Consider the following 13,513-nt stretch of genomic DNA (forward strand, 5'->3'; position numbering starts at 1 on the left):
ATATGTATTTTATTTTTATTATTATATCTTATTTTATTTTTATTAGTATTTTATTTTATTTTATATGTATTTTATTTTTATTGTTATATTTGATTTGATTTATTTTAATTATATTTTATTTTTAGTTCCTGGTCCCGCTCTTTTTTTTCCCGCGCAGTGAGACGTCCGCTCGAGCCCATCTTTGCAGAGTCTCATCGCGAGCTCCTGCGCAGGCGCCCTGCATCCCGGCGCGAGCATCCCGGCGCGAGCATCCTCACTGCGCACCGAGCGGAGCGGCGACGGAGCGGACACACGGAGCGGACACACGGACGGACGCACCCGGGGACAGCGGCTCCGTCAGCGGCTCGTGTGAAGAGTGACCCCCGGAGCAGCGGCCTGTGGTTCGGTCACTCTGCTTTCTTCTGCTCGGCGCTTCTTTATGGATGTGAAATAACCGCGGGAAGGTCGTGACGTAGTCTTCTTCTCCATCTCTCTGCGCTTCTTCTTCAGCCACCCAGACACAAAATGGCGGACATGATCGAGCTGGGACCCGCCTACGGTGAGAGGGAGTCCGAGAGTCCGAGGGGGAGCCGCTGTCCCCGGGCTGGGCTGAGCTGTCAGCCCGGGGACAGCGGCTCCCCCTCGGGTCCTGTGTTTATGCGTTTATATATTTATATGTTTATATATTTATATGTTTGTGAGTGTCAGCATCACAGCAGGTGCATCAGACTGTGTCATCTCAGTCCATGGAGCCTTTTCTTTAATGATATTTATTATATTTTAATGATTAACGGACGCTTCCGTCGCCGTCGCGCTCCGTTAATGACCGAAGTGATTTTACTGATTTATTATTTCATCATTTTCTCATTTTACAAAAAAAACACAGAGAAAATGTGTTTTTTTGTTTAAAATTGAGCTTTAGTGCGAACTCAGTGTAAATCATATTATTGTATATTGTGTTTTATTATTAATTATTATGATTTTTTAATGATATCGTTAAAAACAGGGCGCGCCTCAGCGGTGCGCGTGCGCGTGCCCGTCGGGGTGGGTATGTGGGGTGACGTCATGTCTGTGCCGGCCTGCTGTTTACGGTCTGCAGCAAAACAACAACAACAATAATAACAATAATCATATTAATAATCCAGATGAACTGGTGCGTTTCCTGTGTCATAGATGCTTTTGTCCTCGTGATGAACTCCTCATTTATGACTCAAACTGATTCATTTGACTCTTAAATGATGAGACTTTGACTCAAACTGATTCATTTGACTCTTAAATGATGAGACTTTGACTCAAACTGATTCATTTGACTCTTAAATGATGAGACTTTGACTCAAACTGATTCATTTGACTCTTAAATGATGAGACTTTGACTCAAACTGATTCATTTGACTCTTAAATGATGAGACTTTGACTCAAACTGATTCATTTGACTCTTAAATGATGAGACTTTGACTCAAACTGATTCATTTGACTCTTAAATGATGAGACTTTGACTCAAACTGATTCATTTGACTCTTAAATGATGAGACTTTGACTCAAACTGATTCATTTGACTCTTAAATGATGAGACTTTGACTCAAACTGATTCATTTGACTCTTAAATGATGAGACTTTGACTCTTGATTCATAATTAAAACCTCATAAAAACATTTAGCAGGTTCATGTTGAGTCGCTGCACAGATGCAGGGGTCAAACCCAGGGCCCCCAGAGGCCCCGCCTGGCCCTGGATCATGACTGTGCACGGTGAGTCAGCCCGGGCCACACGGGCTGGAAACCGACGCCAAACCCCGTCCTGAGAGCGCCACGACACTCACGCGTGGTCACGGTGAAACCACAACATTCTGGACGCCATTTTGAAACCACCGTAAAAAAAACTGAACCTTTTATCAGCAAATCTACAAAATATTAAAATACCATTCTATATCAATAACACACACACACACACACACACACACACACACACAAAGACAGACACGCACACACACACACACACACACACACACACAAAGACAGACAAGCACACACACACACAAAGACAGACACGCACACACACACACACACACACACACACACACACAAAGACAGACACGCACACACACACACACACACACACAAAGACAGACAAGCACACACACACACAAAGACAGACACGCACACACACAAATACAGACACACACACACACACAAAGACAGACACGCACACACACACACACACACACAAAGACAGACACGCACACACACACAAATACAGACACACACACACACAAAGACAGACACACACACACACACACACACAAAGGGCATCAATGTAAATGTGCTAGTTAGCATAGAAGCTAAGTTTCCTCCGGCTGCAGAGAGACGTGCTAACTGATGCGCCTACAGAGCTACAGGCTAACGTTGAACCCTCAGCATGTATGCTCCAGAACATACGACGTTAATGCAACACGTGTGGATGACACACACACACACACACACACACACCAAAAAGTTTGTTGTTCATTTCAGGGATTGAAACAGTTGTTTTCATCAGCCTTAGCCGATATTTGGAGCTAACATTAGCAAGAAGCTAACATTAGCCAGCTTAGGTTTCACTGAGCTAACATTAGCAAGAAGCTAACATTAGCCAGCTTAGGTTTCACTGACCTAACATTAGCAAGAAGCTAACATTAGCCAGCTTAGGTTTCACTGACCTAACATTAGCAAGAAGCTAACATTAGCCAGCTTAGGTTTCACTGACCTAACATTAGCAAGAAGCTAACATTAGTCAGCTTAGGTTTCACTGAGCTAACATTAGCAAGAAGCTAACATTAGCCAGCTTAGGTTTCACTGACCTAACATTAGCAAGAAGCTAACATTAGTCAGCTTAGGTTTCACTGAGCTAACATTAGCAAGAAGCTAACATTAGCCAGCTTAGGTTTCACTGACCTAACATTAGAAAGAAGCTAACATTAGCCAGCTAGCTGTAACTTACCTAGCTGCATGGATCTGGCGTTGGTTGCGTCCTAGCGTTAGCTGATGAAGTCGTTGAAAATCGGCGAGCCAGCAGGAGTCTGGATGACTCAGCCGACGTCTTCCACTCAAGACAGGACGTTGCTATGTCAGCTAGCTAGCAGTGTGTGTCTGTCCGTCTGTCTGTCTGTCTCTCTCTCTGTGTTTCTGTGGGTGTCTGTCTGTCTGTCTGTGTGTGTGTGTGTGTGCACGTCTCTGTGTCTGTCTGTCTGTCTGTCTCTCTCTGTGTGTTTCTGTGTGTGTGTGTGTGTGTGTGTGTTTCTGTGTGTGTGTGTGTGTGTGTGTGTGTGTCTCTCTCTGTGTTTCTGTGGGTGTCTGTCTGTCTGTCTGTGTGTGTGTGTGTGTGTGTGTGTGTGTGTGTGTGCCGGGACGTGGTCCCAGTGTTTAACATTAGTGCTCTCAGCTGGACCCAAACTCCCAGAATGCAACAGAAATGTGTGTTTTTACCCCAGAGGTCTTAAACTTCAGGGTTTCAACCTCAAAACGAACCAGAACACACTTAAGTTACGCCCCGGCCTCAGGTACCGGGGTCCAACACAGGTGCTCTCAGCTCAACCCGGACCCCCAGAGACCAGAGTCCCCCTAAGACACAAACTCCTGCAGTCGACATGAATTTATGTTTATCACAGAGTTCTGACGCTTCAGGCTGAGCTTGACCAAAACAATGAAACTTACCTGAGTGATGAGGTGTTAAAGGAGCTACAGGACCCTCACCTGGACCCTCACCAGGACCCTCACCAGGACCCTCACCAGGACCCTCACCTGGACCCTCACCTGGACCCTCACCAGGACCCTCACCAGGACCCTCACCTGGACCCTCACCTGGACCCTCACCAGGACCCTCACCTGGACCCTCACCTGGACCCTCACCTGGACCCTCACCAGGACCCTCACCTGGACTCTCACCTGGACCCTCACCTGGACCCTCACCAGGACCCTCACCAGGACCCTCACCTGGACCCTCACCAGGACCCTCACCTGGACCCTCACCTGGACCCTCACCTGGACCCTCACCAGGACCCTCACCTGGACCCTCACCAGGACCCTCACCCGGACCCTCACCCGGACCCTCACCCGGACCCTCACCAGGACCCTCACCTGGACCCTCACCTGGACCCTCACCAGGACCCTCACCCGGACCCTCACCCGGACCCTCACCCGGACCCTCACCAGGACCCTCACCAGGACCCTCACCTGGACCCTCACCTGGACCCTCACCTGGACCCTCACCAGGACCCTCACCTGGACCCTCACCCGGACCCTCACCCGGACCCTCACCAGGACCCTCACCAGGACCCTCACCTGGACCCTCACCTGGACCCTCACCTGGACCCTCACTGCCTCTGGAACAGAGAATCAGGAGGAACGCCGGTGCAGAAACAAACAAAATGGCTGCTCATCCCGACCCACAACGACTGCACTCAAGCAACCGTCTGAACCAGGAAGTAGAGAGGGACACATCCTTTAAAGATGACCTCATCAGCTCCTGGCCAATCAGCATCTCCACCCTCCACAGGCTGAAACAGAGCAGAGCAGCGCCTCCCTGTGGCCGGGAGGAGTCATCACGCACACAGACACACACACACAGACAGACACGCACACACACAGACAGACACGCACAGACACACACACACAGACACACACGCACACACACACACAGACACACACACACACAGACAGACAAGCACACACACAGACACGCACACACACACACACACAGGGACACACACATAGACACACACACACACACACACAGGGACACACACACACACACACAGGGACACGGACACACGCACACACACACAGGGACGCACACACACACACACACAGGGACACGGACACACACACACAGACACGCACACTTACACAGGGACGCACACACACACACACAGGGACACACACACACACACACAAAAACCCAAATGAGCCATGGTCATAAAAGTGTGTTTTGTTTTTAGACGTCCGACATTAAAGGAGATTTATTCTGAGGCTTTTATTTTGAAGTCTTATTCTGAGGCTTTTATTTTGAAGTCTTATTTCGAGGCTCTTATTTTGAAGTCTTATTTTAAGGCTCTTATTTTGAAGTCTTATTTTGAGGCTCTTATTTTGAAGTCTTATTTTAAGGCTCTTATTTTGAAGTCTTATTTTGAGGCTCTTATTTTGAAGTCTTATCAGGATAAAGGCCGTGTCTCTAACGTGTCCCCCCGTCCCTCTGGTTCTGTCTCAGCCATGTCTCCGGTCCTGGCGGGCTTCCTGGGAGCGGGGGTCCTGGTCCTGGTGGTGGTGGTTCTGGTTCTGCTCTGGTCCTTCTGCCAGCGTCGTTACCTGCGTGTCTCCGGACGCTACAAGCTGCACGGCGACCGTTACTGCGACGCCGAAGACCCGCCCTACAAGTTCATCCACATGCTGAAGGGCATCAGCATTTACCCAGAATCCCTCAGCGGCAGCAAGAGGATCGTCCGAGGCATCCGGCGCGTGGACCGCTCCGACCGTGACGGCGAGCGAGGCTGTGGCGCCGCCGGCGGCGTGGGCAGGGGGATGGTGCTGGTGGACGCTGAGAACAACATCCTGGACGTCCCGGGGCAGCTGCAGATGAGTCACCTGGTCCCCCCCGCCGGGCCGGGCCCCGCCCACAGCCAGGCGCGGACGGAGCGGGTGCTGCCGGTCCGCGCCGACTACTGCTGCCTGGACAGCAGCTCGGCCAGCAGCAGCCAGACCAGCAGCAAGACGGCGTCCCCCTTCACCCCCGCCTCCTCGGAGCCCGAGCCCGAGCCGAGCCTGGGCGCCGTCAGCCTCACCGTCGACTACAACTTCCCCAAGAAGGCCCTGGTTGTGACCGTGGTCGGGGCCCGGGGCCTGCCCGCCATGGACGAGCAGGCGGGCAGCTCGGACCCGTACGTGAAGATGACCATCCTGCCGGAGAAGAAGCACCGCGTCAAGACCCGCGTGCTGAGGAAGACCCTGGACCCGCTGTTCGACGAGACCTTCACCTTCTACGGCGTGGCCTACAGCTCGCTGCCCGAGCTCACCCTGCACTTCCTGGTGCTCAGCTTCGACCGCTTCGCCCGCGACGACGTCATCGGGGAGGCCGTGGTGCCGCTGAAGGGCGTGGACCCGAGCACGGGCCGAGTCCACCTGAGTCAGCAGATCACCAAGAGGAACATGCAGGTGAGACACGGAACCAGGTTCTGTTCCGCCCCCCCGGAGAGTCTGGGCCTCGGTCCCTGGACCCAGAGAGTTATTAAACATTAGCAGGAAGCTAACGTTAGCCGGCTCAGGTTTCACTGAGCTAATCCTAGCAGGAAGCTAACGATAGCCGGCTTAGCTTTCACTGAGCTAACCCTAGCAGGAAGCTAACGTTAGCCGGCTTAGCTTTCACTGAGCTAACCCTAGCAGGAAGCTAACGTTAGCCGGCTTAGCTTTCACTGAGCTAACCCTAGCAGGAAGCTAACGATAGCCGGCTTAGCTTTCACTGAGCTAACCCTAGCAGGAAGCTAACGTTAGCCGGCTAGCTGTAACTTAGCTAGCTACATGGATCTGGAGTCGGTTGCTTAGCTGATAAAGTCGTTTACAAACGCTGAGTCAGCAGGAGACGGGATGAATGTTGCTACGTCAGCTAGTTAGCAGTTCATCTGCATTAGCAGCGAGCTAACAGCACTAAATATATTTATATACATATGAATATATTTTTATGTGTTCAGTTTCCTATTTTTTATATTTATAATCTGACACTTTGAAGAGCATCATCACAGGATCAGAAACGTCTCGTGTTTAAGATCTAAAGTTCCTGTGAAAACGATTCAACCTGTGACGTGAGCGTGCACCTGTGACGTGAGCGTGCACCTGTGACGTGAGGGCGCACCTGTGACGTGAGCGTGCACCTGTGACGTGAGGGCGCACCTGTGACGTGAGCGTGCACCTGTGACGTGAGGGCGCACCTGTGACGTGAGGGCGCACCTGTGACGTGAGGGCGCACCTGTGACGTGAGCGTGCACCTGTGACGTGAGCGTGCACCAGTGACGTGAGGGTGCACCTGTGACGCCTGTGTGTGTGTGTGTGTGTGTGTGTGTGTTTGCAGTGTGCGAGCCGCGGGGAGCTGCTGGCGTCTCTGTCCTATCAGCCCGTGTCTCATCGTCTCAGCGTGGTTGTCCTGAAAGCTCGCCACCTCCCCAAGATGGACATCACCGGCCTGTCAGCAAGTGAGTGTCTCTGCGTCACACCGCGGGGTCCACGGTCCAGGGTCCACAGTTCAGGGTCCAGGGTCCACAGGGTTCAGGGTCCACAGGGTTCAGGGTCCACAGTTCAGGGTTCAGGGTCCACAGTTCAGGGTCCAGGGTCCACAGTTCAGGGTTCAGGGTCCACAGGGTTCAGGGTCCACATTTCAGGGTCCAGGGTCCAGGGTCCACAGTTCAGGGTCCAGGGTCCACAGTTCAGGGTCCACAGTTCAGGGTTCAGGGTCCACAGGGTTCAGGGTCCACAGTTCAGGGTCCACAGTTCAGGGTCCAGGGTCCACGGTCCAGGGTCCACGGTTCAGGGTTCAGGGTCCACAGTTCAGGGTCCACAGTTCAGGGTCCACGGTCCAGGGTCCACAGTTCAGGGTCCACAGTTCAGGGTCCACAGTTCAGGGTTCAGGGTCCACAGTTCAGGGTTCAGGGTCCACAGTTCAGGGTTCAGGGTCCACAGGGTTCAGGGTCCACAGTTCAGGGTCCAGGGTCCACAGTTCAGGGTCCACAGTTCAGGGTCCACAGTTCAGGGTTCAGGGTCCACGGTTCAGGGTTCACAGTTCAGGGTCCACAGTTCAGGGTCCACGGTTCAGGGCCTCAGGCTCGCTGGTTCGAGTCCCAGCAGCGGCTCCTTTAAGTGGAGGTGTCTCTGAGCGACAGCTGGAGCTAAATAAAGGAATTGAACGTGTGTGGTTTTGTTCCTGTGGCGTTCGTAACGCTCCGTGTCTCGTCCTCAGATCCGTACGTGAAGGTGAACGTCTTCTACGGGCGCAAGCGCATCGCCAAGAAGAAGACGCACGTGAAGAAGTGCACGCTGAACCCGGTCTTCAACGAGTCCTTCATCTACGACATCCCGCCCGAGCTGCTGCCCGAGATCTCCGTGGAGTTCCTGGTGGTGGACTTCGACAGGACCACCAAGAACGAGGTGCTGGGGCGCCTGCTGCTCGGCCTCCACGGCCCCGCCCCCTCCGGCGCCGCCCACTGGAGGGAGGTCTGCGAAAACCCCCGCAGGCAGATCTCCAAATGGCACAACCTGAGCGAGTACTGAGCGAGGAGACGCGGGCGCCGCCAGGCCAGCGAGCGAGACACAGACTCAGTGTACACACACACACACACAGACACACACACACACACACACACACACGGAGACACTCACACACACACACACACACACACACACGGAGACACACACACACACAAGGAGACACACACACACACACACACACACACACGGAGACACACACACACACACAAGGAGACACACACACACACACAGAGACACACACACACACACACACACGGGTCGTGGTTACACTCTCTTCCGTGGTCGTTCCCGCCTTCCTTCCGTGAATCATCATCATTGGCTCCTGCAGTTCACGTCCTGTGACCAATCACAGCCGCTCGTGTCACGAGGGGGCGGGGCTCATTCAGGAGCTTTTATTTTGAAGGGTTGAACTGAGGCGCCACGAGTGTAACCACGGCAACGGCTCCACGCTCGCTTGCTTCTCAGATCACGAGTCATCGCCTGCTGCGGCGGCGGCGGCGTCCACGGAGCGACTGCAACACGACGACAACAACAACATTAATAAAGAAGAAGAAGAAGAGCCCCTCTGCAGCTCAGCGCATGTGACACAAAATAACGTGAAGAAGAAGAACTGCTGTCGCCATGACGACAGGAGGGACAAGACAATTAACTACACACACACACACACACACCTGGTCCTGATCCTGGACCTGGCCCCAGCTCTGGTCCTGGTCCTGGTCCTGGTCCTGGCCACGGTCCCGGTCCTGGCCCTGGTCCTGGTCCTGGTCCCGGTCCTGGTCCTGGTCCTGAGAGACTCTGTAAAATCCTTGTTTGTAACATGAACATTTTTAATCTCATTTTCTTTTCCTGGACCTGGTCCTGGTCCTGGCCCCGGTCCAGGACCTGGTCCTGGTCCTGGCCCTGGCTCTGGTCCCGGTCCTGGCTCTGGTCCTGGTCCTGGCCCCGGTCCTGGCCCCGGTCCTGGTCCCGGTCCTGGTCCTGGCCCCGGTCCTGGTCCCGGTCCTGGTCCTGGTCCCGGTCCTGGTCCTGGCCCTGGCCCTGGTCCTGGTCCTGGTCCTGGCCCTGGTCCCGGTCCTGGTCCTGGTCCTGGTCTGTAAAACCCTTGTTTGTAACGTGTGACTCTTCTCGGACTGAAGCTGCAAAATAAAAACCGTGTTATCGTTTATTTTTGCAGCTTCAGTCGAATTCATGAAAACGACATTAAAATAAATATTAAAAATGTTTCTAAATTATGAAAAATCTAACAAACCAAACGTGTCCGGAGCAAATGCCCACGAGCTAACGTGTTAACGAGCTAACGAGACGAGCTAACATGTTCACGCGCTAACAAGACGAGCTAACTCATTAACATGTTTACGAGCTAACGTGCTCAAGAGCTAACGAGACGAGCTAACTCATTAACATGTTTACGAGCTAACGTGCTCAAGAGCTAACGAGACGAGCTAACTCATTAACATGTTTACGAGCTAACGTGCTCAAGAGCTAACGAGACGAGCTAACTCATTAACATGTTTACGAGCTAACGTGCTCAAGAGCTAACGAGACGAGCTAACTCATTAACATGTTTACGAGCTAACGTGCTCAAGAGCTAACGAGACGGGCTAACTCATTAACATGTTTACGAGCTAACGTGCTCAAGAGCTAACGAGACGAGCTAACTCATTAACATGTTAACGAGCTAACTCAACAAGCTAACGTGTTCAAGAGCTAACATGTTCACGCGCTAAAAGACGAGCAGCTCGTTAACGTGTGAACGTTTTCTCGTTAACTAACTTTTTTAGAGGAAGTTGATCAAAAATGTTCAAACCTGAAACTCGTGTGACGAACGTCCTGCACAGTGATGACATCATCAAACCGAGACTTCACCGAAGAACACCGACGTGTTTTCAGGATTTCCAGAAGCTTCTGCTCCAGTCGATGTGAACCGCGAACGCCAGCGAACCGCTGTAACGGACGCTAACGAACCGCTGTAACGGACGCCAGCGAACCGCTGTAACGGACGCCAGCGAACCGCTGTAACGGACGCTAACGAACCGCTGTAACGGACGCCAGCGAACCGCTGTAACGGACGCCAGCGAACCGCTGTAACGGACGCTAACGAACCGCTGTAACGGACGCCAGCGAACCGCTGTAACGGACGCTAACGAACCGCTGTAACGGACGCCAGCGAACCGCTGTAACGGACGCTAACGAACCGCTGTAACGGACGCTAACGAACCGCTGTAACGGACGCTGGGGTCCGTGGGTACAGTGGCGTTGCTGGGGTCCGTGGGTACAGTGGCGTTGCTGGGGTCCGTGGGTACAGTGGCGTTGCTGGGGTCCGTGGGTACAGTGGCGTTGCTGGGGTCCGTGGGTACAGTGGCGTTGCTGGGGTCCGTGGGTACAGTGGCGTTGCTGGGGTCCGTGGGTACAGTGGCGTTGCTGGGGTCCGTGGGTACAGTGGCGTTGCTGGGGTCCGTGGGTTTGAACACTTCCTTGAGTGTGAACGCCGTTTTCCCGCGGCGAGCGCAGACGTGTAGATTTGTACAGACGTGTCCTTCTGTCCCGCCCTCGGAGCTTCGCTGTGTGTGAGCGCCCCCTGCTGTAGCCCTCATGCTAACCTCTGTTAGCTTTGTTAGCACTCATCAGACGTGCAGATAAATAAAAACCTGTTTGCCCTGAACGCCTCGTGTCTTTCATGTTTCTGTAAACGTCACTTCCTGTTTCTCCTTTGTTTACTTTATTGTTGTTGTTATTATTGTTATTTACTTTATTGTTGTTGTTGTTATTGTTATTTACTTTATTGTTAAAGATGAACGTGACGGCGTGACGTTCGACGGACGCAGATCTACAGAACGATGACGTCGTTCAACACGAACAGGACTCAAACTGAAGTTCAGGGATTCAAACGTCGATCTTGGAAGACGTAACTTCGCAGGTTGTGACAGACGAATGAAACACACAGAGCGACGTACCTGAGGCGGGGATCGAACCCACGTGTCCTGGTGACAGGGCGGGTCCCCACTGGACCGACTCCTGTGACGAGCAGCTGAGAGAACAGAGAAGAAGAAAGTCGACCTTTGTCTTTTAGTTTCATCAAAGTGACGTAATTATTGTTTTAATACAGTGAAGCTAACGTTAGCTACAGAGAGCTACTGTTAGCTACAGAGAGCTAACGTTAGCTACAGGGAGCTACTGTTAGCTACAGAGAGCTAACGTTAGCTACAGGGAGCTAATGTTAGCTACAGGGAGCTAATGTTAGCTACAGGGAGCTAATGTTAGCTACAGAGAGCTAACGTTAGCTACAGGGAGCTAATGTTAGCTACAGAGAGCTAACGTTAGCTACAGGGAGCTAATGTTAACTACAGAGAGCTAATGTTAGCATTAGCTACAGGGAGCTAATGTTAGCTACAGAGAGCTCATGTGAGCTACAGGGAGCTAATGTTAGCTACAGAGAGCTAATGTTAGCTACAGAGAGCTAATGTTAACTACAGAGAGCTAATGTTAGCATTAGCTACAGGGAGCTACTGTTAGCTACAGAGAGCTAATGTTAGTCGTTGTGTTGTTGTCGTGTCATGTTGTGTCGTTGTGTTGTTGTGTCGTGTTGTGTCAGTGTGTTGTGTCAGTGTGTTGTCGTGTTGTGTTGTGTTGTTGTGTCGTGTTGTGATGTGTCGTGTGGTGTTGTTGTCGTGTTGTGTTGTTGTTGTCGTGTTGTGTTGTTGTTGTCGTGTTGTGTTGTGTCGTTGTGTTGTGTTGTCGTGTTGTGTTGTTGTCGTGTTGTGTTGTTGTCGTGTTGTGTTGTTGTCGTGTTGTGTTGTTGTTGTGTCGTTGTGTTGTGTCGTGTTGTTGTGTCAGTGTGTTGTGTTGTTGTCGTGTTGTGTTGTTGTCGTGTTGTGTTGTTGTCGTGTTGTGTTGTTGTTGTGTCGTTGTGTTGTGTCGTGTTGTTGTGTCAGTGTGTTGTGTTGTGTCGTGTTGTGTCAGTGTGTTGTGTTGTTGTCGTGTCAGTGTGTTGTGTTGTTGTCGTGTCGTTGTGTTGTGTTGTGTTGTTGTCGTGTTGTGTTGTGTCGTTGTGTTGTGTCGTGTCGTTGTGTTGTTGTCGTGTTGTGTCGTTGTGTTGTGTCAGTGTGTTGTGTTGTTGTGTCGTTGTGTTGTGTTGTGTTGTGTCGTTGTGTTGTGTTGTTGTGTCGTTGTGTTGTGTCGTTGTGTTGTGTTGTGTTGTGTTGTTGTGTCGTTGTGTTGTGTCGTGTTGTGTCGTTGTGTTGTGTTGTTGAAGCGTGTCCAAACAGACCCGCCTGCTCTCATCACATGAGCGACTCTGTTCTCTGTTCAGTTTGCAGCCTGAGGCTCAAACACACACACAGACACACAGACACAGACACACACACACACACAGACACACACACACACACGCTCACAGTCACACACACACACACACACACACACACGCTCACAGTCTCTGGGAACAGGAAGTGACTCATCACAGGCCGGGGGCAGAGACACCAGTTACACACACACACACACACACACACACACACACACACACACACACACACACACACACACAGTCACACACACACACACACACACACACACACACACACACACAGACACACAGAGACACACACACACACACACAAACACACACAGACGCTCACAGTCTCTGGGAACAGGAAGTGACTCATCACAGGCCGGGGGCAGAGACACCAGTTACACACACACACACACACACACACACACACACACACACACACACACACTGGAGAAACACAACAACCAGAGCATAAACGCACGGCGCGACACAGGAGAACTCCCTCCTCAGGCCTGGACTGGTCCTGGAGAGAGGACCAGGACCAGGACCAGGGTCAGAGTCAGAGTCAGAGTCAGAGTCAGAGTCAGAGTCAGGGTCAGAGTCAGGGTCAGGGTCAGAGTCAGGGTCAGAGTCAGGGTCAGGGTCAGAGTCAGAGTCAGAGTCAGAGTCAGAGTCAGAGTCAGAGTCAGGGTCAGGGTCAGGGTCAGGGTCAGGGTCAGAGTCAGAGTCAGGGTCAGGGTCAGGGTCAGAGTCAGAGTCAGGGTCAGGGTCAGGGTCAGGGTCAGGGTCAGAGTCAGAGTCAGAGTCAGAGTCAGGGTCAGGGTCAGAGTCAGAGTCAGGGTCAGGGTCAGGGTCAGGGTCAGGGTCAGGGTCAGAGTCAGAGTCAGAGTCAGAGTCAGGGTCAGGGTCAGAGTCAGAGTCAGGGTCAGGGTCAGGGTCAGGGTCAGGGTCAGGGTCAGAGTCAGA

The 13,513-nt window shown here is 52.1% G+C and overlaps 1 protein-coding gene across 1 annotated transcript; it reads left to right on the forward strand.

The window, feature by feature from the left end:
• The first annotated feature begins 305 nt into the window (after window positions 1-305).
• LOC310950976 (synaptotagmin-11-like) lies at window positions 306-9,156 on the forward strand. Its single transcript, XM_083919028.1, has 4 exons — window positions 306-538; window positions 5,219-6,159; window positions 7,070-7,190; window positions 7,952-9,156. The coding sequence occupies exons 1-4, from the start codon at window positions 505-507 to the stop codon at window positions 8,260-8,262; spliced, it is 1,407 nt and encodes a 468-aa protein (XP_083775154.1). The 5' UTR covers window positions 306-504; the 3' UTR covers window positions 8,263-9,156.
• Window positions 9,157-13,513: the final 4,357 nt, after the last annotated feature.

This window comes from Echiichthys vipera (assembly GCF_963691815.1).
Source record: "Echiichthys vipera genome assembly, chromosome: 8".
Taxonomy (NCBI): Eukaryota; Metazoa; Chordata; class Actinopteri; order Perciformes; family Trachinidae; genus Echiichthys; species Echiichthys vipera.

Excerpts from the sequence above, each read along its gene's own strand:
- LOC310950976 (XM_083919028.1), top strand. The coding sequence starts at position 505 with ATGGCGGACATGATCGAGCTGGGACCCGCCTACG. Across the intron at positions 539-5,218 it reads CGAGCTGGGACCCGCCTACG|CCATGTCTCCGGTCCTGGCG; the intron begins GTGAGAGGGAGT and ends GTTCTGTCTCAG. Across the intron at positions 7,191-7,951 it reads CATCACCGGCCTGTCAGCAA|ATCCGTACGTGAAGGTGAAC; the intron begins GTGAGTGTCTCT and ends TCTCGTCCTCAG.